Genomic DNA, 26,167 nt, shown 5'->3' with positions numbered 1-26,167 from the left:
GTACCACGTGAACTTTTCTACTAATGTAAGTGAGTACTTAATTTTAAATATACTAAGAATATTAAAAGTTAAAGTACTTTCTGAGTGAAGCCTACTCTCTGATGCAACTGTCTATTGCATCATTGTGGTTGAGCCTCGGCAGCGGCTTCTCATGCATTGCAAAAACCTAGTGGAGTAAAAAGTACAGATATTTGCTCACATACAAGTACAACGAGTACAAGTAAAAAGTACATTAAAATAAATCTAATTGACTCAAGTACAGATACTTTGAAAATATACTCAGGTACAGTAACAAAGAAAATGTACTTGGTTACATCCAACTGCTGTTAAAAGGTAGAAACAAAAAGTTAAAGTTAAAACTACTAAGAGCTCTAGTTGCACGTGTCTCAATCTCCTCTAACTCGGAAGCAATGACTTTACATCTCAGTGACATTAAAGGACTATTTCCTCAGAGGATATGAATACATTAAATGTTCTGTATGCATTGAGCTTTAATATGTTAATGTGTACATTTTTTGCAGCAGAGCAAAACACTTCTCGTTCCCATAGAGGTGATGAGGACAAAAAAAAAAGACACGCCCAGAGATCATGGCATTTACAAACTTTGGCAAGCGCTTCTTTATTTACATCCAGGCTGTCTCGCAGTATCACAGCTGTTTTCCCTTCTTTTTTTTTAATGTTTTTCTCCTCTTCTTCCATTTTGTTGAATGTAAGTCACCAAACAAGTTCTGCTCTTTACCGATAAACAGTGTTATGCGTGTATACCCTAATCATCCTGTCGGTGACCCTCAGTGTAAACAGAGAGAGGGGACACATGCAGGGGGACGTGTGGACAGGTCACCAGGCTTCAGGAACAGGAGACACAGTCGTCATGGTGACTCAGATAAGAACCTGGTACTGCAGCTTCCACTTTCCTCCACAGGAAGGTGCTAGTGATCCAGTGACGACAATGTGAAAGCCCTGGCCACACAAAGACAAGTCCCTCTGGGTTCGACACAGGACTAAAATACTACCACCGACTACTGTTCCTCCTCTAACGAGTGCAGTTAATATAACTTAGACCTAGTAACAAAACACACAGACGAGAAAGTAAAGTCACACCTACAGTTAGTTGCTGGTAGGGCACGTCATTTTTGGCAAAAAAGTTCCCAGAAGGCATTTCAACGAGTCTTCACACAGACGGCTATGCCAGCTTCCTTTTCCATATATTTACACAAACCGTCCCATGAGCTGTATTAGTGAATGTCCACGGAGCATGCATAGGTCTTTGTGAAATCGTTCAATCACGTTTTGTGTTTGCTGGGATGTAAAAAAAAACGAAACAGTTACAGCAGAGTGCAAAGAAACCCAGGAAAGAGTTCCAGCTCGAAACTGACTGCTGAGGAGAAACCCTCCATCGGACCACGAGTACGTACAAGTCGAGTGTAGTGTTAGAAAAAGAAGTGTAACATGAGGTGGTGTGGATTATATCGTGTGTTACAGCTAACGGATGTGGTCGAGAGCGAGGGACGCCCCCCCGCTCCCATGATAAACATGATGGACCTAAAATAAACCCCCCCCCGACCCGAGAGGGGATGCAGAGGAACGCTAACATTCCTGCTCTACTAATTCAAAACTCATTGAGCTCCCATCCTGCACCATGTAACTCAAACCACACACATAATCTGTCGGGTACTGTACAGTCGGCCCTCTGCAGGGAAAACAACTTATTTACATTCACATCTCTAGAAAACAAACAAAACTTCTTCATGTACCAATAAAAAAGTGTAGAAATGGACAAAGCTTCAAACCGGGGCTTTTTAAGTGTTTATTGCAATTAGTTTTTCCCTCCGCCAAGGAAGCTCTCTCTGCAGAACCAAACCACTGAATGGATTTCCAATGCGACTTGGTGGAAGGATGAGACCTGAGCCAAGAGGAAAGCCGTTCAATGTCAGTGCCAATCTGGACAGAGAGATTAAAGATTATCTATTTCCCAGGGAATAATTCATGGATCTTGATGGAAATAATCAGGCACATTTAGGGACTACTAACTATGAGCGTGTGAAATTTGGTGCAGCTTGATTTAATTTAAAAGGCTTGTTTGGGCCTTGGCGGGGGGGCGAGCTCGACTGAGTTTGTTTAAAAAGAACATTTAAGACCAAACCACCCGAAGAGTTTTTTTTCTTCCTGTTTGCAATTTCGCCTAAAAACCAGATCTGGATTTTTGTCCATTTTCCGTTTCAGTTTCTCTTCCTCTCGTTGCAACCTTTGGTAAAACCTTCAAAACATTAACTGGCCAAACATCTCAACATGTACAAGGAACATCTTGCTTTGATTAAGGGAAGAAAAGATATCGTGACAATGATCAATACTGGTTTTGTCCTTCATTAAAACACAGACCTGGGATCTGCTTGTGTGATTAATACTCACAGTTAACTCATCTAATACTGTCGTAGGAATCGTCGTAAAAAGAAAAATCAGTTTACCAGGCGAATAAGACTTAAGTGAGACATGTTGGTTGTCGTCAAACGGATTCTGTCAAAACCTGGAAATGACAATCTCAGGTTTATCGATATCAATGATTCCCTGCAACCCCCCCCCACTGTGTCCCACCTCCACTTTGCTGGTGTAGTTACTCCTCAGTGTTTCCAAGAACACTCTCCTCATGAGAACAAATGAAACAAACGCACACTGACGATCAATCCTCCCCGGGAAAAAATGATTGAGAAAATTAAAATGTGACACCGGGTCCGAGGTCTTCTGAGGATCCAGAGCAGTCAGGTGAGTTGGACTTGGGGTGGGGGGGGTTTGATAGTATTTACAAAGCGGAGAGAGAGTGATGATGAGGAGCGTCGTTTATCCGTCAGTGAGACGAAGGATGTCGACCTCTGACGGCTAAAAACATGCGATTAGCAACGGTGTCCTCACGGTTCTGCACAGACAAAATAAAACAAAGGACACGCGACCGAGCTGCCGAGCGTCGGGGGTCTGTCGGGGGTCTTGTCTCCCACTCATGCACATCGCTGCCGGCTCGTGGAAACCCCCTCAAATTTCAAATTTTCCTTTTCAAAACCCTTAAAAAAATGTAATCGCTATCACAAAGACGAAGGCTGCGTTTGTTTTTTTTAAGTTACTGACACTTTGAGAGGTATTAGGTTTCAGCAGACTACAGCGATGGCCTCACACACACACAGACACACACAGACACACACAGACACACACACACACGGCTCTGGGATCAGATGCAGAGGTGCAGGAGGGCCTCGGTTGGTTTAGGTGTTGCGGACAGCTAAGGCCTGTTCCAGCTCCTGCCTCCTCTGCTGGATCTGTCCGGGAGAGAGAGAGAGAGAAACGTGGTTATATGACCTGTCCTCTGCATCTAGAGGAGGAACCAGAGGAGTTCAAAGACGCAGAGGGGGCGTGTCCTCACCTTGCAGTAGAAATAGCGGCTCACGGCCTCCTGAGACCAAGGCTCGTGGTAGAACTCGGCCCTCCTCTCCTCCTCAGGGTTCCCCACCACGTCCGTCATTAACTACAGGGACAAGGCACAAGCATTAAAGACTAACATGGAGCATATGGAATTACAGGTGGAACAATGGAATCATCACTTTGGATTAATCCTGCCTCTAAAACCTCCTATTTTCCTATTGTTTCCGAGGGAATTTAAGTGTGTGTCTTTGTGTACAGATACAAAGAGCAGCTTTCGAACCTTTAAGTCCCTGCTCTGAGATTTGAGCCAGTCCTGGATGTAGCCCTTGGGATCTCTGGAGAAGCTGAGCATGAAGTCCCTCTGGATCTTCAGCTGGTTGATGGACTCGATGGTCTCGTGGATCTGAAACATGAAGGAATGAAGAATTTGTTACATGTTTATATCTGTAATGAAAAAGTGTGTGTCTCTAAACCAGCAGCACCACAACATCCTGACGTCATTAAACGTGTCTGTTCCCAGGAGGCAGTTTAATTATCACCTCTGCCAGATTTAGAGCATCCAAGTAACACAATAATCGATTCAGAGGTGTGTGTGTGTGTGTGTGTGTGTGTGTGTGTCAGTGTGAGACGCCGCTGATCTCACCTTGTTGTCGAGTGAGGCGATTTCCTGCTGGTTGGCGGTGGAGAGGAGGAAGCTGCTCATCTGGCCCTTCAGGGGGTCCTCCACCTCCACGTCGATGTCGTAGCACGCCGTCTTCTTCTGGTCATTGGGGTCCACGCTGGCAGGGGCGGGACAGGAAACAGAGATTAATGGATCAAACCTTAAACTCTTAAACATTAATTTATGCAGAAGTGGCAGACGGGATAGGTTTTCAGAAAATAATCCCTTAAAGCTTCACCTTCTGATTATTCGGTTTTTTGATTTATAACATTTTATTTAACACTAAAAAATATAAGAAAAAGCTTGAGGAAACATTTCATTATAACAAAATTTGATGGTTTAAGATTTTGTGAATAGCTGTTGAATTGAATATACTCAATAGCTCTTTACTTAACGTCAGGGAAAAAGGTCTCCCCAAGAAATTCAGAATTTCAATATGACACAAAAAGGCAAAGAACTAACACAAAGAAACATGTATAGAACAAACTCTTAAGTTAAACCTAATCTTTTTATATACTTCTACACACTTTGACTCCTTGTTATTCTAGCCTATCTGAGCAGAACCTCTCTGGAAAAGGAGATTTTGAATCTAAATGACGATGAGGTTCCCTTCCCACACAGTGAAACAGCAGGAATCTGTACCTGATCACGTGGTTGATGACGATGGGGTCGGGGGGCAGAAGGAGGTTGGTGAGACGCTGAGGGATCTCGGAGAACTTCAGCCGCGGGCAGTCAAAAATCTGCAAAAAAATGTGAATGTTAAAATATATTTTCTAGCTACACTGATCTAACATAAATGTGATTTGTAGCCCAGCGACAGCCCGGTACCTGTTGGAAGTACTTGTCACAGTTGATGTACTCCTTGTCGTGGGAGTCCTGCAGCTTGTTGGTCTTGACGTACTGCCACAGAGCCTGGATGATGCAGGAGCGGGTCTGGGTGTGAATCCCGAGCAGGCGAGCCAGGCGCGGGTCCAGCTTGAACTGCGGAGGCTGAGGAAACGAGAACATTGCATCACAAAGAAACACTTGGCTACAGCATACTCGTGACACTAGATGGTGATGTACTGTACATGAATGTGTAGTATTCTCTTACATGGTTTGCAGTTTTCGCTTCTATGGAATTGGATTTATCAGTGTTTTATATCAAGACAAAGGTAAAATTGCGTAACCACTAAGTTAATTTTTGATATCTGTAATGTAAAATTGTACGATCATTATTTTTATGTATTTTAACTTTTGATATTTGTAATGTAACGTTTGTTTTAAATGTTTGATATTGGTATTGTAATGTATGTTTTAAATGTTTGATATCTGTATGTATGTTTTAAATGTGGACCCCACTAAAAGTAGCTCTGTCTTCGGGTAGAGCTAATGGGGATTCTTCTAAATAAATAAATAAACAACAATAAACAAAGAGCTTCACATCAGCTCTATGGCATGGGAACAGATATCGAGCTGTGACATGGATTGTGTAGAGCGGTGGTTTTCAGTTCTGGTGTCAGGGACGATTCCCACAGTTCCCTGGACAGTGAGGTGTCCCGTCCCCCCCCTCACCTGGTAGTCCAGCATCAGCAGCAGAGTGCAGCGCACGCTCACGTCTCCGGGTCTCTTAACCTGGAAGCCGTCCGTCTCCTGGGTGGTGGGCGTGCGGTGCCACTGCAGGAGACACACATGCGCGCACACACATAACACCACATGTTTACTACACACCTCAAACTCAGCCGGCGGAATGGTTATTTCACTTGTTTCCCAATTTATTAATCATAACAGTTTTAATTATTTCACACAAGAATTTTGTCCACCTCAAGGCTATAATGTCTCGACAACTACAGGATGAGTTCTCATGAGGTTTGTGTGAGACGTCCATGTCTCCTCAGGATGCACTGTAACAGCTTTGGTGGTCCTCTAGCACCACCATCAGGCCAAAGAGTGTAGTGCAAACATGCTCCAATCAGATTATGATCATGTTAAACATCAGCAAGTTAATATTGTTAATTATTAGGCTGCTGATGTTAGAATTAAGCTCAAAGCTCCACTGGGCCTCCTAGAGCAGCTAACATGGTTCTTAATCCTACAAACGATTGAACAATGTCAATAACTAAGGATTTTGTCACTTTAATTTTGATAACTTCTAAATATTTATTATTATATAAGATGTTTTAGAGCATCAACAAATGTGCATATGAAAAGAAAGACATTTCCATGCACCTGCAGCTCATCTGGATCTCACACTTCAGCTGCCTCTGTGGTTTTGGGGCGAGGGAGATTTCTGGGTAACTAGCGACGTGAGATGTGCTGAGAAAACCACGATTGCTAAAAGTTTAACCAGCAGCTGAAGGTTATCTCACTCAGGATCAACACCATCAGTAGAGACCGGAGTTAACAGCTAAACCAAAGAGCAGCCTGGCGGAAAACAAGAATATGTCTTTGTGTTTCTTGTCTTCCAGAACCTCCTCCTTATCTGTGTCTTATTTACCTCTCCATTTTATCTTAACTGCTCAGCGATGTGAAAAAGCGAAGCTCTTTAAACGGAACGGCGAGCGCGGTGGGCGGCAGCGGCTCGGTGCACAATACACAGCAATGTTTTCCTTCAGCTCTTCAGCTGACTCATAACAGATTAAGTAGTGATTGTACCTCAAGGCAGAGAAAAATTTCTTTTGATGGAAAATCATTCAGAGTGAAGCACCTGAGTGCCTTACTCAAATATGCTCTTAAAAAGAGGAACCTTGAGAAGTCATAATTTCCCCTCTGCAACTGCTAAAGGGAGTTTTTATTTTATTTTTTTAAGTCAACCCATTTTGCGGAGAGACAAAGTCAAGGGCGGCTTATGGCTGTTTTTAATAAGTACGCACTTGTTTTCTCCAGCTCTCAAACCTGCATGTTAAAACAACCTTGCAAAGCTGATATAAAAAAACTCTCCTCTCTGTTGGGGCAGAAAAATCTATTTATTAAAGAAAAGAGACGGTTCACTCTCTCATTCTGTTTTATTGTTAATTTACTTCATCCAACTGGGAGACAAAGAGGAGCGTGGTGAGTTTGACGTGAACCAGACATCACTTAATAACCATTTGAGGAGGAGGTCATCAAAGACCCTTGTTATGTCTCTGCTGCACTACAATTCAAAGGAGGACGTATTTTAATTTTCATTTAAATAAGTGTTTGAGGCTCGAGAGGAAAGAAAGAAAGAATGATGAGATGGACGAGACATTTTTGGACGTTAATTTGATTTTGCTGATGCTTTTTACCTAAGTTTGAATAAGAAGGCAACATTTTTACACGGTTATGTTTGTAATTCCCTCAGCAATGGATCTGAAACCTCTTTCCTCTGTGAAGACGAAAAAACCATAAACTTTTCACTCGTGATTCAGTAATAATTTGGTGCAGAACCAATAAAAAATCTGGATCTGGTCGATGTGGTTTCTAGTGTTTTCCTAGCCGTTGGTCCGGTTGTCTGGCTGTTAGCAGGTTTATGCACAAACAGTTGAACCGATTGTATTGAAAGTTGGTGGGAGGGGGGGTATGAGACAGGGAAGAACCAATTCACTTTAGGAGCAGTTTCCATTAAGAGGCCAGATGCAGGATTCTTGTTTTTCCCACTTCCTTTAGCTTTGCGCTCTCGGAGAAACTCATAGTGTCAGTTTAGTTGTGTTGGAGCGAAAAATTTGTTTTGTGACTGAAAGCAGGAAATTGGTGCGAGCTCTGGTGGCCACACAGAGTCGATGGTTTGATTCCAGCTGTGGACCTTTGCTGCATGTCGTATTCGTACTCCCCCCCATTATTTCCCGTCTGCCTCTTTGCTCTTCCAATGAAATTCAGCCTAAAAGTGTAATATTAGATACATGGAAACCAAAGAGCCGTCATGATAGGAGCTCAAATGTCTTGAGCACTGTGGCCGGAGCAGGTTAAAGGTCGATGAGATGTGGGTGAGTGGGTCTCTGTGCAGCCATGTTGGAACTGACCTCGACCAAGTGGTTGTCCGGGCCGTACAGGTCCTTGTCCAGCTCGATCACCAGGCTCTTAAAAAAGGAAGAGAACTTCTTCTTCTGCTTCCCCGGCTGCAGAACAGAGAGACAGACGTGGTCAGTAAATGTCTAAAATGAGATACACACAGAACTCTGTTTAACCACACATGTCACACACTTGTCTTCGTGTATTTGCTTCTGGCAACATAACTAATCAGAAAGCCACAAGAGGCAGAGCGAGATCAGACGGAAAGTAAGACAGTGGCATTCTCAGGGTCCACTTCCTCCGAGCTCGACCAGAAATATTTGTGGTTTGTGAAACTTAAACGCTTCCTACCGCTGTGAAATGACGGCCTTGCCCCAGACGGCTGAGAGCATCACAGGCGGCTTTTTGAAGCAATGCTCACAGCGCAAACGTATGATCACTCGTTTTGTTTTTTTTCATGCTGCATCCTCACTCCCTATAAAACCACTTTTCACATCATCGTTTTAAATTCAGAGCCAGGACATACTTTTCAGCTCAGAGTTGTTTGAGCTCCGTCGTGACTTAGGGACAAAGAGCAGCAAAGTTTTATTTCTAAACGGAAACATTATGATGTTGGTTACTTCGACAACTATTTCCCACAGAATTAATCTGCCAGAGATGACTCGATATAAGACTCTGCAGCAGAAACTATATTTTTATGTCATACTCAAAAAGGCTTTGACACAAACTGTGTTTTAAATACAGGCGTGAAACAACAAATGAAACTCACATCATCGAGCAGCTTCCCCTCTACTCGCAGCTCCCAAGATGCAATGCTGCCATCTGAGTCATCGGCGTCGGGTCGGGCGGGGTTGAAGGTGTTGGAGATGTAAAGCCTCAGTTTACGCTTTTGCTGCTGACACAAGGGCATATTGAAAATCCATCGTTTAAAAGGGGTTGAAATACAAATCACAGAAACATGAACCACTTAGCGATGAAGTCAAATGAGTCTCTCTTTGTGTTAATGAGACAAAGGAACATGTTCTTGTGGCAGTGGGTCCTTGTGGGACATGATCTTTTGTCCTAACCTTCATCGGTCTCTTCAGCGCCTCCTGGATGTCCACACGTTTGCGCATGATGGTCTGGTCCAGCTTGCGCTCGAAGGCCAGCAGGTCCATGTAGGCCTGAGACTCCGGCACCAGCTCCCGGATCTGCTCAGAGAGAGAGAGAGAGAGAGAGGGAGAGAGAGAGAGAGAGAGAGAGAGAGAGAGAGAGAGAGAGAGAGAGAGAGGACACGCTGACATTAAAATCTATAGACGGACAACACAGTGGATTAAGAAGTCAGATTTTCTTCAAATATATCATTGGAATATCTCTGAAGGGCTTAAGTGGATTAGCTGTGTCCTGCCTGGGTGCTGGGGGGGGGGGGTCCACTCTCCTGTTTCAAGGACATTTGAGTTGCGTACATTACGTTTCCTGTGACTTTACCTCTCAGTGGCTGTAAGGTTTTATTCAAAATAGCACAGCCAATGATTAAATGTACAATATGTAACTTTGGCCACTAGGGGCCTCTCAATCCAGTTGGATGACATCCTGAGGCCGCATGGGATCATGGGAATTGTTGTGTTCACCAACTTTGCTGATGAAAAACCATCTGAATTGGTGCAATGAAAATGAAACTTCGTATTGATTCTTCTGGAAACATTTTGGATATTGTTCAGACATTTGAAGAATCGTCACATTTCTTATCTTTGCGATAAAGAAGTGACCTTGATTGCAAAGAGATGAAACCAATGTAGCAAATATTATCTCTGTTAACATTGGAAAACTTTGTCACATTATGTCACAACTTGTAAATAACTAAAGGTTAAAAACTAATGAAATCAAATCATGTTTTTATAGCTGCACCATCACATCTATTTCAACATTTAAAAATTCAGCCTGACATACAGTATTGTGTGTTTTTTTTTTAAAAGTTTGGGATCATGTTTAGAATATGAAATAAAGTTTAGAGGCTTTGAATAAAGTTTTAGCTGCATAACATCACCTTGTTCACACGGTTAGTTAAACTTCAGGGACCCTGGTGGCGTATAGATTTATACCCAGTCATTTAAAAAAAACAACTCATGAGATTATTCAAATTCAAAATGATTAAGAAGTATAACCTTTGATTTGCTTTAATATTTTCTATGTTTATTTATTTCCCAAATGGTATAATTCTTGCACGTATAGAGCGATGACATCAGTGGAAATGTCCCTGTGCTGCAGCTCATCATTAACATGATCCTGGAGACTCAGGAGGATAAAACCAGGTGTAGGTTGTGCTGATAAAAGTCCTCCGAGCTTCAAGGGCTGCTGCTCCCCCGACTGTGCACACTCCTCCGCCTCGCTCCTTCTCCTCCCTCCCTCCCTCTATCTTTCCTTTTTCATGTTTCTTTCTAAATGGCTGCTTTCATTGTTGCCTCTCATTCCTCCTCTATCTGAATCCCACCGCCTTTCACCGTGGCCGAGGTGCCGAGCAGACGGAGGAGTGTGGCAGACATTCCCTGTCCCTGACTCATTATGGTGGAGAGGCGCCCTCGGCCGTGGCTGTGCCGCAATCTGCCCGTCTGGGTTGTGTTAGGGGATAAGACCCGAGTCCAGACCTCCGCGGCTCCAGCCCTCGGTGAGCTGGCCAGGACGTGGTGAGGTGACGGCGTGGCTCGGGGCCACAAGCGGACACCGCTGGGTGGGAATCAAACCTCAGTCGGCACAGGCTCACCTGTGGAAACGTGGGGATTCTGTCGCTTTCTTCGCTCCTACTTGTGGTTTCGCGTGACTGTTCCAATATAAATCAAAGAGCCACCTTACAAATAACAGAATGAAACCCTGAGGATGAAACCCCAGAACCTGCCGAGCACTCCCCTCATCCTCCCTCTTTTCAATTGGAAATAGCACCGAATCGTCTGGCCCTCCGCGGCTTCCAAGAGCCTCTGACATCAAAACCCTGGCCAGGATTCATCCGTTCTGCTCACAAAAGATAATAACACACACACACCTTCACACACACACATTCACACACACAGACACACAGCAACAAAGGTAAAAAATATGCAGCCTCACCCTTTGCGGAAGAATCTTGTCTGCCATTTTCCTTCTCTTAGCACTGGAGAGAGGGAGAGAAAGACAGAGGGAAAGAGGGAAAAGGGAGCATGTTACTATGGTGACTGATAGCGTAGCACCCAGGCCATCTGCTAAAATGCTGGGCCACATCCAGCACCCCGGCGTCCCAGCTGTGTGTGTGTGTGTCTGTCTCTGTGTGTGTGTGTGTGTGTGTGTGTGTGTGCAGTGTTGTCTTTATGTGTGTGTGTGTGTTCTCTGAGATGCAGCGGTCCACCTGGAGAGCGAGAGCGATCTAACAGCCCAAAAAGTGCCACATCGCACATCTTTTGCCTGACATGTATTCAACACACACACACACAGACACACACGGTATAGATTCACTGGGGCCACTGCAGCAGGATGTAGATGGTGACAGGTGCGTTACAGAGTTTTTAGGTATACAGAGTATCACAGGGGAGAATATACAATGTGTGTGTCTGTGTGGATTTTTTCATCCATGAATCACAGGCATTTCCTGCTGTCTGACAACACGTATTTACTGACATCGTGTTTGTTTTTTTGTCGTATACTTACCGATGAGGGAATAAGAACAGTTGAACAATCTGTACCGAGTTGTTTGCCCTTGTCGTCACTTTCTTTTCAAAACCAAACACGACAGTTTTCCTTTTCCTTTTTAAATTTCCAATTAGAATATTTAACATCTGTGATATGTGGAGTAGATTCATGCATGTGGTCTTTTCTTGGTGCCTGCAGAAGGACACTGTCTCAAAGAAAAAACGAAATGGCACTTCACTGCAAAAAGAGAGTTTACAAAGAAAGTCTGAATTATGTATTTTAGGAAGATTTAATCTTGTTTTTCTAATCAAAGAGAAATGATCTTTTCTTGTGAAGCTTTGAAAGCTGTAAATAAGCAGAGGGATTTTTTTATCCTTGGCTGTGCTCCAAATTTAGCTGCATTCAAAGAAATGATGAGCATATTCATAGTGAATTACTAAAGATTGGTTGCTTTTGTTAAGTGATTTCAAGGAATGGTTTAAAACTTTGAAAAATATTCAGATTTTGTCTTGTAACAGTTACTACAAATTTGTAGAAAAGAAAAAACAACAAGATAATATATCCATACCGACATGAGAGTGGTATCAAGCTTCTCATCCAACTCTTGGTAAGAAAGCAAATTTATGAATGACTCAAAATGTCAAACTGCTAATTTAAAGGTCAGATACACAGACTGCTTATTAAGATGGACGACACGTCTTCACTTCCTCTTACTGTCCAGAAATGAAGCTAAAATTTTCTGGATAGAAACACTGCCGTCTTTTTGGAACCAGAAGTTAGTTTGGCCCTTGTCCCATAAGAAGGCAGGTTTATGACCTCTACAGCAGCCAGCCACCAGGTGGCGCTTCAGATGATTGGGCTTCACTTTAGAGGAGCAGTCATATCATCCATCTTTATAAACAGTCTATGGACAAATCTTTTATCGCATTCCAATTTTACATTGTATTTAATATCCAGCAACAGAACAAGATTTTTCGAAATGTTTTACATAATATTGCGAGATTATTTCTTTAATTTTGTGATGCTGATGTAAAATAAATTCTACATATTCATGAGATCTTTCTGTCGTTATACAATTTCATGCATATCCACATAATAACCAGGACCTGGTTAAAGATATGTTTAGCCTTGGAGGAGGTGTGCACTCTTTTCTACATTTCCATCATCTCACTGTGAATAAGATAATTTTCCTCCACATCTATTCTATTTCTTGCAGTGTGGAGAAATGTCCTACCACAGAGCACTGCACTGATCTGTGAAGCAGTATGTTTTTATCAGCATGCCAAATACTGGAACAAGCCTGCTGCAAGGAAAATTGAAAGATCCGGGGGTGCAGTGCAAAGGGAAACACAAACCTGCATCACAACAATCTCCATTTCATTTAAAAGGGACTTCAGATTCTGGATTCTACAGGGTCTTAATGCTCTAGCTTCAGGTGAACCCTTCCCATCATGCCATGCTCCAGTCCAAAGCATGCACCACTACATGTTAGGGAGTCATCTTCCAGGCCCGAAATGTACGTTCGGCCAAAACAACTCATTCAGGGAGTGCTGGGCTCGGGTGAAACTACCAGGCCAGAGTCATCAAACGTAAGAAAACTGACATGCAGCAGAGTAAACTCCTACTTGGATCCGAGCGTGGGATCTGATTGGGGCTCTCTCATGTCCATCTGCCTCGCCGGCATCTCATTGGCTCCCGGGAATCCGACTGGCTTCCTGAGAATTGGTGAGGATTCGAAGGTTGTTCCGATTAGAGTCGACACACTCAGCGGCAGCAAAAAGAGGAGCAACACCTGCTGGTTTCTGGCTGTTTGTGTGTGTGTGTGTGTGTCTGTGCGTGTTGGATGTGTGTGAAGTTCAAGGGTCTATTAGTAGGTGCACAACTCCAAAACGCAGACAGAGGGACGGGCGTGTGACTGCGTCCATGCACACACAGGGTGCCGCAGACGAGGACCTGGGGGGGGCGCCCTGCTCGTCCGAGGGACACGCTCACTCAACAAAGTTTCTCCGTGAACCAAAACAACCATGCTTCACACACACAGACAGACTACACACTGATAATGGACACACTGTGAACTTCAATGGAGACGGAGCAGACAGGCAGTGTGTGAGTTTAGAGTCTTTTGGATGTTGCTTTGATTAGAAGCGATGGGTTCAGAGACACAAGGGGAAGACAACATGCACACAGTGTTTTTGTTTTATGCACAAATACCAGAACATTCCGCTCTGTTCAGCGCCTTAAATCTTCTGGTTTATCACCGACCGGCCTCATTCCTGCACGGATCTCACCATGCTCCTAAAAAACCATCAAGTGTCCTAAGTCTAAGTAACCCTTTGTCGTGAGCGGCGAGAAAAGGTTTTAGGGTCTGACTTCAAGGACTAACGGGGGGGGGGCAGGACAAAGACCGGAACAGCGATGCGGTTTTAAAAGGGAGATAAAAGATGAGATTGAAAGTCGCCAAATTGTATGAGCTGTGCTGGATGAAGAAGGAAGCAGCTGATTGTTCCAGAGAAACACAACAACACGATGGAAACTAGGAAGGAACAATGTTCGTCTGCACTTAGTCGTTTGCAAATTATCATAAACATTATAATAAGATTTGATATAAGCATAATAAAGTATAAGCCATTTTGTTATTTTATTATTTAAAGAATAATTATTCCGGTTTTTGATTTTAAGCAAAGTTTTTAGGAACACAAACATTGCAATTGAATGTATTAGGTGTTAAGGTCGAAGTTGTGTAACCTCATCACCGGACTAAGGATGAGAAACTGGTGTCAAGGTCAAACCTCCTGCTTCCTCTCCGACCACCTGCCTGTGAGTGATGAGCAGGATGTACATGTATTGTACATGTAAACAGAAATACAAACTGTACTTAAGAAAACAACAGTTGTATACAAACATGATTGTTAGGACACAAGGTTGAGTATTTATTTTATACCAAAGCAAACCAAAAATCAAATCCTATTTTTAGCCAGGGGGATTTGCAAATGAGAGCGTTGACTCTGCAGAGCGAGCGCAGCCGGGACCATCAGGTCTCAATGACACTGTAACACAGGTGGTCCGTCCTCAGCTGGCAGCCGCCGGGGGGGTTGGGGGTGGGTGGGGGGGTCCGAGCTTTTGTCCAACACGCCCTCACAAAGCACCAGAGAGTGAAAGAGACAGAGACGCCTGGACCGGTCACCCTGGACCACTGATCAGAGCCGGGCCCAGCCCCACCGGGCCGCTCGGGGGGGGAGGGGGGGGTCGAGGCACTGACGCAGGACAACACTTCCCCCCCCGACCTGTTCGACAAGTCGGCTTAATTGTACGAGGATCAATCGCGCTGCGGATACTGAGAGAATGAAACGGAGAGAGACAGAGGTCCACAGAGGGCGACCATCGATCGCCTTTCCAGTGACCACACCTGCCTCACACTCCTTATACAGAAGATATCCACTCTGTGTGTGTGTGTGTGCGCGCGCCTGGTTTACTGATGCTCAAAACAAAAACGCCAAAGCACGACAAGCTCCTGACCGTCCTCAGAGCGCCGTATGGACGTGTGGACGTCACAAGGATACGACAGATCACCAGACTGTGAAGACACGTGAAGCCTGAACAGAGGAAACGCTCTGACAGCAGTGATGGGGAGGAGCAGGGTGGATGCATGTAAAACACACACACACAGACACACACACACACACACACACACACACACACACACACGGGTCACGGTTCCACTTCTCATCCGTGTAATCTTTGAGATTGGATTTTTTAAAAACGAATTTTAGGAAAGTATTGGAACTGTTGTTGAACAAGATTTTTCGTAATATTGATTCCTTTCTTATTTTTCTTTTAAAAGTTTGAGATTGTTCTTTAATAACTTATTTTTACTGACAGACTGACATTTTTCCTCTTACAGGGACGGAGGAAAAAAAGATAAAAGCAGCAAATTCTCACGTTTGAGAAGCTGGAAAATATTTGGCATTTTTGATTAGTTATGCTGGTGGATGGAAACACTCAGTCAATAATCAGTTACAGCTTTGATCTGTTCACCAGTTCACACACTAACCTGTTTATAATTTGTCTTTTCATTATCACTTCCAACGAGATTATGTTTTAATGTGTCTGCTCGTTTATAAGCAGGACAACGATGCCTAAACAAATAAACCTGATTTCCACCAGACTTGATGGATGGATGATGCCATTACATGTTGTTGCAGATGTGCTTTAAGGAGCAGATCCAGATGGTTTTTTTTCTCTTAAACTATGTTTCGTGACAGATAAATAATTCCGCTTATCAGAAGCCTTTCTTTCTTTTTGTTTCTACTATGAGAACTAGACGATTGTGTCGGATTGTTCGGCCTTGGCGGAGGAATGTGCTCCACTCGGCGCTATTCAAGTTCCAAATGTTTTTCATACAGATACAAGTTTAATACCTGAAAAGCCCTTTTTTTTAATTTAACACAATAGGACCAACTTCTCGAATGCTTAGTGTTTCAGATTGACTCATCACAAAGAGCCAGAAAACAACTTTTTGCTTCGTCTGAAATTATCCACTTGTGCGATCAAACACTTAATAAGAGTGACTGAGAAAAAGAAAGAATTTGGCAAGTTCGAGCTTTTACAAAGAAATATTGAGATTTGATTCCCGGATCTTTTTACATCGGTTGCACCTGATTCCAGAGCAGTTCCATACTTCCACAAAATATGAGTCAGATGTTTTTCCTTCAGACTTCCAGCTCAGGTGAGAGAGTGACCACAGCTGATCATGAGCGGTTGCTGTATCCAAGCCATGCAGTGTTAGGGTGGTGATGTGTGTGTGTGTGTGTGTGTGTGTGTGTGTGTGTGTGTGTGTGTGTGGTGGGGTGGGGGGGGGGAGAGCTGGACTCAGACTCACTTTCTGGACCGGCTCTGGACGGACTGCTGCTGCTGCTGCTGCTGCTGCTGCTGCTGGACCTGCTGGGAGGGGGCGGGCCTCTTGCGACTGGGCTCCATCACCGGGGTGGGCAGGCCGGGCCGCACAGCAGGGCTCCCTCCGTACGGGGGGCCGGGGGGGCCCATGGGGGCGCCCTGGTGGGGCATCCTCGCTCCAGACGGCATGCCAGGACGCTGGGGAGAAACAGAGAAGAAGGGCGCCGGGGGTCAGACGTGTGTAGGAAACAGTCTCCAGTAATATAATAATTATAATCTCAAGTGAGTGTTTCTAAAAATACAAGAACAGAAATATGACATCAATTGTAGCTGTTGTGCACTTCACACAGGTGGATTGAAGACCAACTGGGGAGACGTTTGTTTTGTGAACATCCATCTTATCTGACAAGATCCTGAAGTTGAGCATCAACAAAGGAATTCACCGACGACACCTGACAGATATTTCCTCTTTCAAATCAACTTCTGGTTACAACTGGTTTGACTTCCAGGCAAAACCAGAAACTTAGGATAAAAACACCAACAACACAACTCAGCACCTGACACACGTCACCTGGCTCCTGCCTACGTCAACCTTTGGCAACCATGAAGAAATCAAACAACAGCTTGGTCGATAAACAGAATTTCGTAATTCAGTGAAGTCAATGTGCGTGAATCTGTTTTCAGATGTGTGTTCAGCAGAGTTGTGAAACTATATATGGGGGGAAATTCCATGTGGGATTTCTCTTTGTCACACACGTTAGAGAGAACATGAACCGTGTGATTTAGAAAACTTCTCTGAAAGATGGTCACGTTTCAGCAGATCGTTTTACACTGGGAAACATTGACTGATTAGATTCTGGTGAACAGATACTGGGAGTAATTTAGAGAAAGTGCTCTAAACAAGAGCAGCTGAGGACAAGAGGAACTGTCGTGTTCCTGTTGTGTCTTCTGCCTCCTTCTCACCTCCTCTAAACAAAAGTCTGACTAAATGAAGACTATTCACAGCGTGCACACAAACACACACACACAGACACCCACCCACCCACACACACACACACACACACACACTGACACACACACATCCTAAACAATCCAAACAGTGTCAGAAGCCACAGTCCCACACTTGTCTTGACGCCTGGGAACAACTGGGGAACTCTCACCTGTGCTTGTCACTCCCATGGCAACAGCTGCCTCCCGCCTCCGTTTATTGTCTGAAAAAGGAGGCGGGGGGGCAGGGGGGTGTTTCGCGTGATAGAGCGACATCTTTTCACTTCATCCAGAGCAAAGACCTCCCCCAAGAAAACTCTAAACATCGAACACGTCTACAGAGAGAAACCAGACCGCTGATTAAACGTCTTAACTTCCATCAACAGTGGAAGAAGAGGTCGAACTTCAAGTATTTGAAGGAAATGTACTTTTTGTGTGTTGTAATAATTTTATTTTACAAAGTAAACATTTATTGACCAAAAACTAATGTTCCAACTATTTCCACAGCCTCTCCCCCTTGATGTTATACTTACTTTCTGCCTATACGTGCATTTAATTGAATCATAATCCAACTAATTTGAGGAACCCAGGGAGATAGGGGAGGGTGGGAGAATCTGATTGGGGGCCAATGAGGCCGCCTGCTGAGTTAATCCTGCCCTGATATATATGTTGCATGGTTTGATCTATTAAAATACATCATACTCCACAAACTCATCGTATAGGTGGAGTAGTTTTAAAGTAACTAGCAACTATAACTGTCTAAGAAATTTAGTGGAGTAAGAAAACGTTTATTTAGAGGAGTAGAAATACGAGTGCAAGCTTGTCAAGCATGTACTGGAGCAGATGTAGTTACATTTCAAGAGTGATAAGTATTATGAGGACAAATTAACTCTAAACAGCATACATGGTGTCATGTTGGACATTTGAAATCAATCAATCTATTCTTCCTGAACTCTCTACAACAGATTTCCACTGTGCACTTAGGTGGCTTAAAGAAACATTTAAATATATTTATTGAGCACAGCAAAATCACTTATGCAATTATATTAAAAAAGTTATTTCCATGTGCACAAATGAGACACAAATAAAGCTCTACGTCTAAACCTTGTTGTTCATTCATACTGAAGCATCTGCAGATCAGCACAACACAATATAACTTTAGTAATCTAGTCGGCAATTTGGTTGAGGGAATTTAAAAGAAGACCAAAAAACAAGATACAAACATCCACTGCAACAATAACCCAATAAAAACGCCATAGAAAAGCTGCTCAGCTGCATTTGGCTGAAATGTCTTGAAAAATACTTTAAAAAAAAAGCCATGACACCATTTTTGAACCGTCCTTCTGCAAAAAAAACAGAAAACAACTCATTCCAAACTGAAGCAGGATCTGTCCTCAGCGCGGTGACAGAACCGCTGAGTGATGGAGAACAGCTGAACGCCACCGATCAGGAGTTTCAGCTCCTCGCGTGCAGCTCACGTTTTTTGTCACGTCTAAATGTGGCTTACACACACAAACACACACAAACACACACACACACACAGTCCCCAATGTTATCTTTAGACCGTCCACAAATCACACAGACAACAAACAAACAAAGAACAAGGTAATAAACAATAAAAACAACTAGATATTCCACCACAGACAAACTACATATTAAACTGAGTCAGGATATGAACACGTCTTCACGGGGAGATTTAATAACTCAGCTATGGACGTATCATGTGTCCTTTGAAATGGTGACCGAGCACAGATCCTGTGATAAGGAGGCCAAGCAGGCGGTGCTGTCACTCCGACTTGGTGGAGGTGTAGAGGTGGTGGTGGTGGGGGGGTGGGGTTTGGGGGGATGTCAACTGAGAAGGGTCTCTCTCCAAACCAGGGAGGATAAAACAACATATGGTTGCCGCCTTATGGAGCCTTAAGAGACCCCCTTCTTTTTCTGTCTGACCCCCACCTAAGCTGGACTGCAACACCCAAACAGAAACGAGACTCTGAGCGGCAAGACCACCCCCCCCCCCCCCCCCCAGACAGACAGACAGAGAGAGAGACAGAGAGACAGACAGTCAGACAGACAGACAGAGCTACTGTTACCACCGGCTGTCTGGAGAATTTAAGCTCTTCAGATAACACACACAGCCGTAGCTGGGTAATGTGTAAGATGAATTTCCCCTAGAATCCACACACACAGACACACACACACACACAGACACACACACACACACACAATGGGCGGTGCTCTCTAATCTGACCTGCTGAACCGACTCCAGCTCTCAGCCCAGAGCTCCAGCCAGCCAGCCAGGAATCGAATCCGCCATGTGGACGGATATCTGAGAAGTGTGTTGGCATCCCTGGGACGGCTGCAGGGATTTGAAGAGGCCAAACTTAACCCACACGGAACTAAACATATGAATCTGTGGGTTGTTACACGGATTTCGACTGGCACCCAGAAAATCTATTACAAACTGGGGATGAGGCTCCGTGAATGGGACTTGACTCCGGCTGCAGATCAATGTCATTATTGATTTATTGGGGGATATCTCAAGTGTCAGAAAACGTCAATTCTTATCTTCCAAAACCCAACGACTACATAAAATATGTTTTCCAATATTAGATGTTCACCCCCTGGTTTACTGAATAATGCTGCTTTGAAAATGACAACCACCCCTTTCAAGGCATGTGGTGTGTTTAACCTTTATTGAAGATGATTCGTTAATATTGTGTCATCTAACTGTCGTCTTGTAAGTATCATAGTAAGATAATTGTAAGATATCAAAAACATGTTATAAACATGTTTTTATATTTTATACCTAATTTAAAGTCTTGCATTCTTTCTTTTACTATTGTTTGTAATTTCACAGATCAAATAATGGATTGATTATATGATAAAATAATGAGCAGATTGTTGATGAGACACAGGTCATTGCATTGAGCATCGATTAAATAACTTAAGTGTTTATTCTGATACTGATATCAAACTAGAACACTATTTATCCAACTCTTTGAATAACAATATTTCAAATACAAATCAATAAGCTGGACTGATGGCAACTTCTGATTCTTATTTGACTATAACATCAGTGTGATGAAGAACTTTGAGTCTTTACCATATCACAATATATACACTGTAAAGAATATAACACATAAACCATTAAAAAATGATTTTAACTCCCTACCTCTACCATCTAACACATGCTAATGGCTTCAATAACTAATTATGATATGTTTTCTCATTAACCTCCAGTGGAATCAAACCACACAGACAGTGAAGGTTTCATGTGCTGAATTTATAAGAAATCCAACTTAGAGATCTCGTCCTCCAGCTCTGGTGAACTGAGGCGAATGAGACTTAATTTGTGAAACTCATAAAAACAGAAATATGATTTAAAAATGCATCTGAAAGAGCTCTAATCCCTCCAAAGAACCCCCCCACCACTCTTTTACAATGTTTGTTTGGACTTTGAAGTCATTTCAATGAAACCTGATCGTGGCAGGGTCTGTGGATTATCCACATGTTTTGGCTGTTGACTCTTTAAAATAAATACATTTCCATGCGGTGAGCACCACAGACAACATTTCTTTAACCTCAGTTGTTTTGGGGAAGATGCAGAGAACAGACTAGTCTTGTAATTTTCGATATACAATAATCTAAACACTGAAATCTAAACCCTCATAGATGAGAGGGATTGAATGTTTTCTGCTAATTTGGGGCGAGCTAGCCCTTCAAGCGCGGAATCCAGATGATCCAGATGTGGGGTGGGTTGGGGTGGGGGGGAGGTTTACGTTTCAAAGGTCCAATCACGCGCTTAAACACAAACACACTCCGAGCTGCAGATGACAAAAGCCACACTGTGTCGTATTATGTTTGAGCTTATCAGGGTTTCCCATGCAGAGCTCTGGAAGGCTTTTCTCATCGCCGCAGCCCTTACTGACCTCCAAACACACAACCACACACACACACAGACACACAAACACACACACACACAGACACACAGCAGAGGACCAACAGCAGGGGGAGGTGAGGCAGATAATGAGAGAGAAAGAAGAGACCTCACCCAGACCTTCAGCCCACCCATCAGTCCTAGCACCAGACCTCGGCCAAACACTCTCCCCCACAACACACAGTCCTGCAGCTGCTTTGAGGCCGGAACACTTTGACCTCTGGTAACCACAACAATGGCGTGCACGTACAGTATTTACATATATTTCTGTCCGAGTAAACGCGGCGACATGTGTGTGTCTGTGTGTGAGAGCTCGCTCGGCCTCCGTCGGCCACGAGGGGGAAAGGAGAACGTCATCCTTCGCCACAAGCTAACAAGCTGCGCCAAATCATCGCCATATCCCACACTATAAATATTTCTGCGCTCTCCGCAGCGTACACAGCGAGGAAACCTGCCACAACTATTAAAACAAGACTTTTCCCATTTCTGAAACGTGGGGGAGAGAGAGAGTGAAGCAGCGAGAGAGAAAAGAGGCAGAGGGAAATGTTTGGCTTGGAGCAGCCGGAGCCTCATCAAGGTTAATTGGTCTGCTGAGAGGACACACTCATTCGTCTCATCAATCACTTGGTCCATTGTATCCTAAAGTCTGTCTCGTGTGCAGGACTTCGGCACCGAAGCCCCTGTAATGACCGCTCCTGTCACAGGAACAATACCTCATCTTGTTTCAGTGCATAAATCTACCTGCTGTCACCGTTACATGATTCCAATAGAGTCACGTCTTCGAACGGGGAGCCGAGTCCAGCGTCCCGGAGACACGTACAGATTTGACTAGCCGCTGCCAAACTGTCTCCTGGACATTCTCGACGTACTCGAGGATTCGTGAAGCGATGCCAAGTTTCTGAATCCGTGGAAAAGGTGAAATTCAGTTCAGCAGAAAGTGGAAACCACAGCCTGGAGCTGACGTTTATGACAAGAGAGCCACGGTCAAGGCCAAACTTATTCACACGGTCACACTTTTCTCTTTTTACTCCTCGGGCTCTGAGCTGCAGCACAAATTTTATGTAAAATCAAATAATGGATTTACATTAAAGTGCAAATTTTCTGTTTTAATTTGAGTGGGTTTACATTAACATCAAAAAGAGCTGTGTGGGAGTTTCAGCCCTTTGAACACAAAGAGGTCAAATTTAGACCGTTTTGACATTTTAGCAGAAAAACGCAACTTTAAGAAACTATGAAAACTGTTTGACTAAGAATTAATGGACAAGCCCGGACATCAGGAACCCAATGACAGGCCCGGGATCAGTTTCACAGGCTGTCAGATGATGTTTGCAGTAGGAAATAATACAAATATAATTCTGTTCCATAAATTTCAAATGTATTTTTACTGCTTTCTTAGACTTTACAGCTTGCTCTCTTAAGACAAAAATCAAGAGGACCCCGGTGTCCTAGGTCTTTAAAATCATGGACCTCACTATTCTCAACGTTCTTCATCTCTTTAAGATTCAATTTAATACCAAAGGTTTAAAATACACCCAAATAAATGTATTCAAATGAAACAATCTGGCAACGGGGGGGAATAAATCTTCCACCACAGTAGATTTGACCTTCTCCGTACACTAGGAGGATTTAGGAAGTGACACCAGGTTTAAGGAAACATGTGCAAAGGTGAAATTCGCTTTAATCATAAAGTCGAGGCCGCGCAGGGTCCCGCGGAGTCAGGCGGACTTGTAAATAATATTTATGGTGAAACGTGTCAGGCCGTTTGCTGCATAGTTTTGTGTCAAACTGTACAGTTCTACCTTTTAAGGTCATTACAAATTGTCTGGTTTTAAGGCCGTGAACTGTGATGTCCCTGCTCTGATTCCGGCCTTGACTTATGTTGCATGTCCATCTCTCTCTTTCCTTGTCATTGCTCGGCTGCCAGTTCGCTTATACAGGCACATACAGTATCCCACTGACAAGACTTGATGTACAAAAAAGAAAGAAACCTTAAGCTCTGACGGAAGAATAATCGATAAAAAAACGAATTTGCTGCTTTCCATTGTCACGCATCAGCGTCATCACGATATCTTCGGGGTTTGATGTTTCTCCTTCTACAGAACGAGACATTTCACCTTGAGCTTCGTGAAGTTGTGTGTCCGGCTCTTAAAAGATATAATGAAATGAAATTATCCGAGAGAGAGGGAAAGTCACTCCGGTTGAACAGAGGTCAAACACAGACACGGCTTTATGTTCAGGTTTGGAAACGAACGAGTCAATGTCACATCTGTTCAAACTCTCAAACAGCAAAGTGTCACTTAAAAAAAAGGACTCGGCACACTCCATTGCATTCAGCTCATTACCAAAACAAAGCCCCTGTGCTCCCTGTCCTGCTCTTCACGTGCAGCGTGGAGCTTGTGGCAATAGTTGCCTAACCTCTAAACCGTGAGCAACACTTGACTTGACATTTCACGCTGGCTCCACATGAATGGGCTGATTGTTCTGCATGATTTCCAGGATTGGCCGTCTGCCTCGGCTCCGTCTCCGCGATACTACGTCCGTTTGTCTCGTGACCTTACAGGTTCAGATCCCCCCCATCCCATCCCGTAGCACAGCACAGCACGCCGCCTGGAAGGCTACTCAAGCCTGTGTTGTTGTGAGTGGACTCGTCATTTCCCCCCCCCCTCTCTCTCTTCTGTCTGTGACTCCCAGGGAAGCATGCTCAGCGTGCTCCTCTGTTCGCCAAAGGGGGAGCTGGCTGCTTTCTGCTTTCTGCTGCTGCCACCGCTTAGCTTCTATTCCTACATATTATCCATTTTCTGTGTGTGTGTGTGTCTGTGTGTGTGTGTGTGTGTGTGTGTGTGTGAGAGAGGGAGAAATCCTCTGCTCCCCATCCTCCTCCTCCTGCTCAGCTCCATCCATCCATGCTGCTCCACTTCTTGTTCTCTCAAGTCATCTCCTCCTCACAGGCTGGGATCCAGGGGGCTGGAAATAACCTTCACATGGCCAGCTTTACCCAGCTATCTCTCGCACACAGACTGCTGCTGCTGCGCCGACTCATGCACACACACACACACACACACACACACACACACACACACACACACACACACACACACACACACACACACACACACACACTCACACACACAGATGCATGCCAGAGCTCAGCTCCTTTCACAGGAATGACGGACAGCGCCACTCACCACTCCATGGACCAGGAACTCAAACAGTTTGCTCTTGGTGGCTTTCCTGGCTCCCCCGGCCGTCTCCTCCGTGGCCATTTGCTCAGTCCCCTCCGTTCACCCGGCTCGGTCGCCCCTCTCTCCTTCTTTTGTCTTTCCCTCTCCCTTCACCCAGCCTCCTGTTCCCCTCCCCTGCTCCACTTTCCTTCTCTTTGTGCTCTCCTTTTCAGCACTGCCTGTCCCTGACTCTCCTTCTCTCTCTCTCTCCCTCCCTGTCTCTCTCTCTCTCCTGCTCGCTCGCTCTCTCTCTCTTCCCTCCCTCTCCCTCTATTTTGAATGTGCAGCAGCCCTGCCGAGTCCCTCACTGTGTGTGTGCCTAGCTCACTTTTTAGTTGAGCTGCCTTTCAGGAGCCCGGTCCGTCCCTTGGAGGTGGAGGTGGTGGTGGTGGTGGTGGTGGGGGAGCCAGGCAGGGGTCTGGCAGGGGGGTTTCAGCCAGCCCACCCTGCTGCTCCCCCGCACAGCTGTTGCATTCCATTGGTAGATAAGGGCACACAGCCGGAGAGAGGCTGCCGTTTGGTCCCGGCTGGGGGCTGGGGGGGTTAGAATCAGTAAGCCATTCCCTCTTCTGCAGCTTCCCCCTGGTGACCAGCCCAGAGGCCACGGCCAGCACACACACACACAGCTCAGAGTTTGGACTCATTCTCAAAAAAGGACATTGGGCTCTTAAAGGGGCCACGCTGCATATCATTAGCGCATGTGTACGCTCAGAAAACTGCCATATATGACCGAGCCGTGACGTGGTGGTGATGACGAGGAGGAGGAGGAGGAGGAGGGAGGAAGAGGAGGAGGAGGGTGATGTTATTTCCCTCAATTAAAAGCAAAAAAAAACAAAAAAAAGGGGGGCGACTATATTTGACGGTTTCCCTCTGAGTGGAAAGCATGTGTCACAATGGGAGTGAGCTCTCCAGCCCTGTCACAAAAAGGAGAAGAGCATCTTCACCTCCCTTGTTTCTTCGCTGGTCTTTGTACGAGAGCGTTCACAGGTTAGGAGAAGCTCCTCCAGCCGCCTCGTTAGCTTTACCTTTCACCCACTGGTCGGCTCGGGGGCTGCGGAGCCACGGCAAACAAACAAGGCTGCTCCGCACAGCAAGGTGACTGTGGCACTTGACACGTGGGATTAGGCTCTGTTGTGATTTCCCCCCCCGAGCTGCTTTTCCTGAAGCTTCGTCCACAAATTGCAAGAAACCAAGAAAGAACCCCCCGACATTAAAAAACAAAAACACACCAAGGACAGAGGAATGTGATGCGAAGGAATAAAGAAAAGACTTAGTGAAGCAAAGCTGAATCGTGTGTGTGTGTGTGTGTGTGTGTGTGTGTGTGTGTGTGCGTGCTGTGATTCTGAAGCTGTGACGTGACAAGACGTCTAACAATCCAAATTACACACTTTGACCGTCGCCACACGGGTCGTTAGTCGGACTAAAAAGCACGCCACGTTGAAGTTGATGACTCTTTCAGGTCCCCTTCCGCTCTCT

At 44.6% G+C, this 26,167-nt stretch overlaps 1 protein-coding gene across 2 annotated transcripts; it reads right to left on the bottom strand.

Moving 5' to 3' along the window:
* Positions 1 to 589: 589 nt before the first annotated feature.
* On the bottom strand, positions 590 to 25,229 carry smarcd3b (SWI/SNF related, matrix associated, actin dependent regulator of chromatin, subfamily d, member 3b). 2 transcript variants are annotated; one of them, XM_061093707.1, is made up of 13 exons: positions 24,656 to 25,229; positions 16,533 to 16,744; positions 11,099 to 11,141; positions 9,085 to 9,207; positions 8,787 to 8,909; positions 8,029 to 8,124; positions 5,624 to 5,725; positions 4,898 to 5,059; positions 4,712 to 4,809; positions 4,052 to 4,187; positions 3,689 to 3,811; positions 3,410 to 3,511; positions 590 to 3,305 (listed from the first exon to the last, which is right to left on the bottom strand). In XM_061093707.1, exons 1-13 carry the CDS (start codon positions 24,731 to 24,733, stop codon positions 3,252 to 3,254), a joined length of 1,452 nt encoding a protein of 483 aa, XP_060949690.1. In that variant the 5' UTR covers positions 24,734 to 25,229; the 3' UTR covers positions 590 to 3,251. The 2 variants fall into 2 exon arrangements, with proteins under 2 accessions (XP_060949690.1, XP_060949689.1); XM_061093706.1 differs by having other exon boundaries at positions 8,787 to 8,912; positions 24,656 to 25,227.
* Between the last annotated feature and the right edge of the window lie 938 nt (positions 25,230 to 26,167).

The sequence above is a fragment of the Limanda limanda genome, chromosome 20 (genome assembly GCF_963576545.1).
Source record: "Limanda limanda chromosome 20, fLimLim1.1, whole genome shotgun sequence".
Lineage (NCBI taxonomy): Eukaryota > Metazoa > Chordata > Actinopteri > Pleuronectiformes > Pleuronectidae > Limanda > Limanda limanda.
The sequence above is the reverse complement of the archived record's forward strand: the minus strand, read 5'-3'. Positions and strand labels throughout refer to the sequence as shown.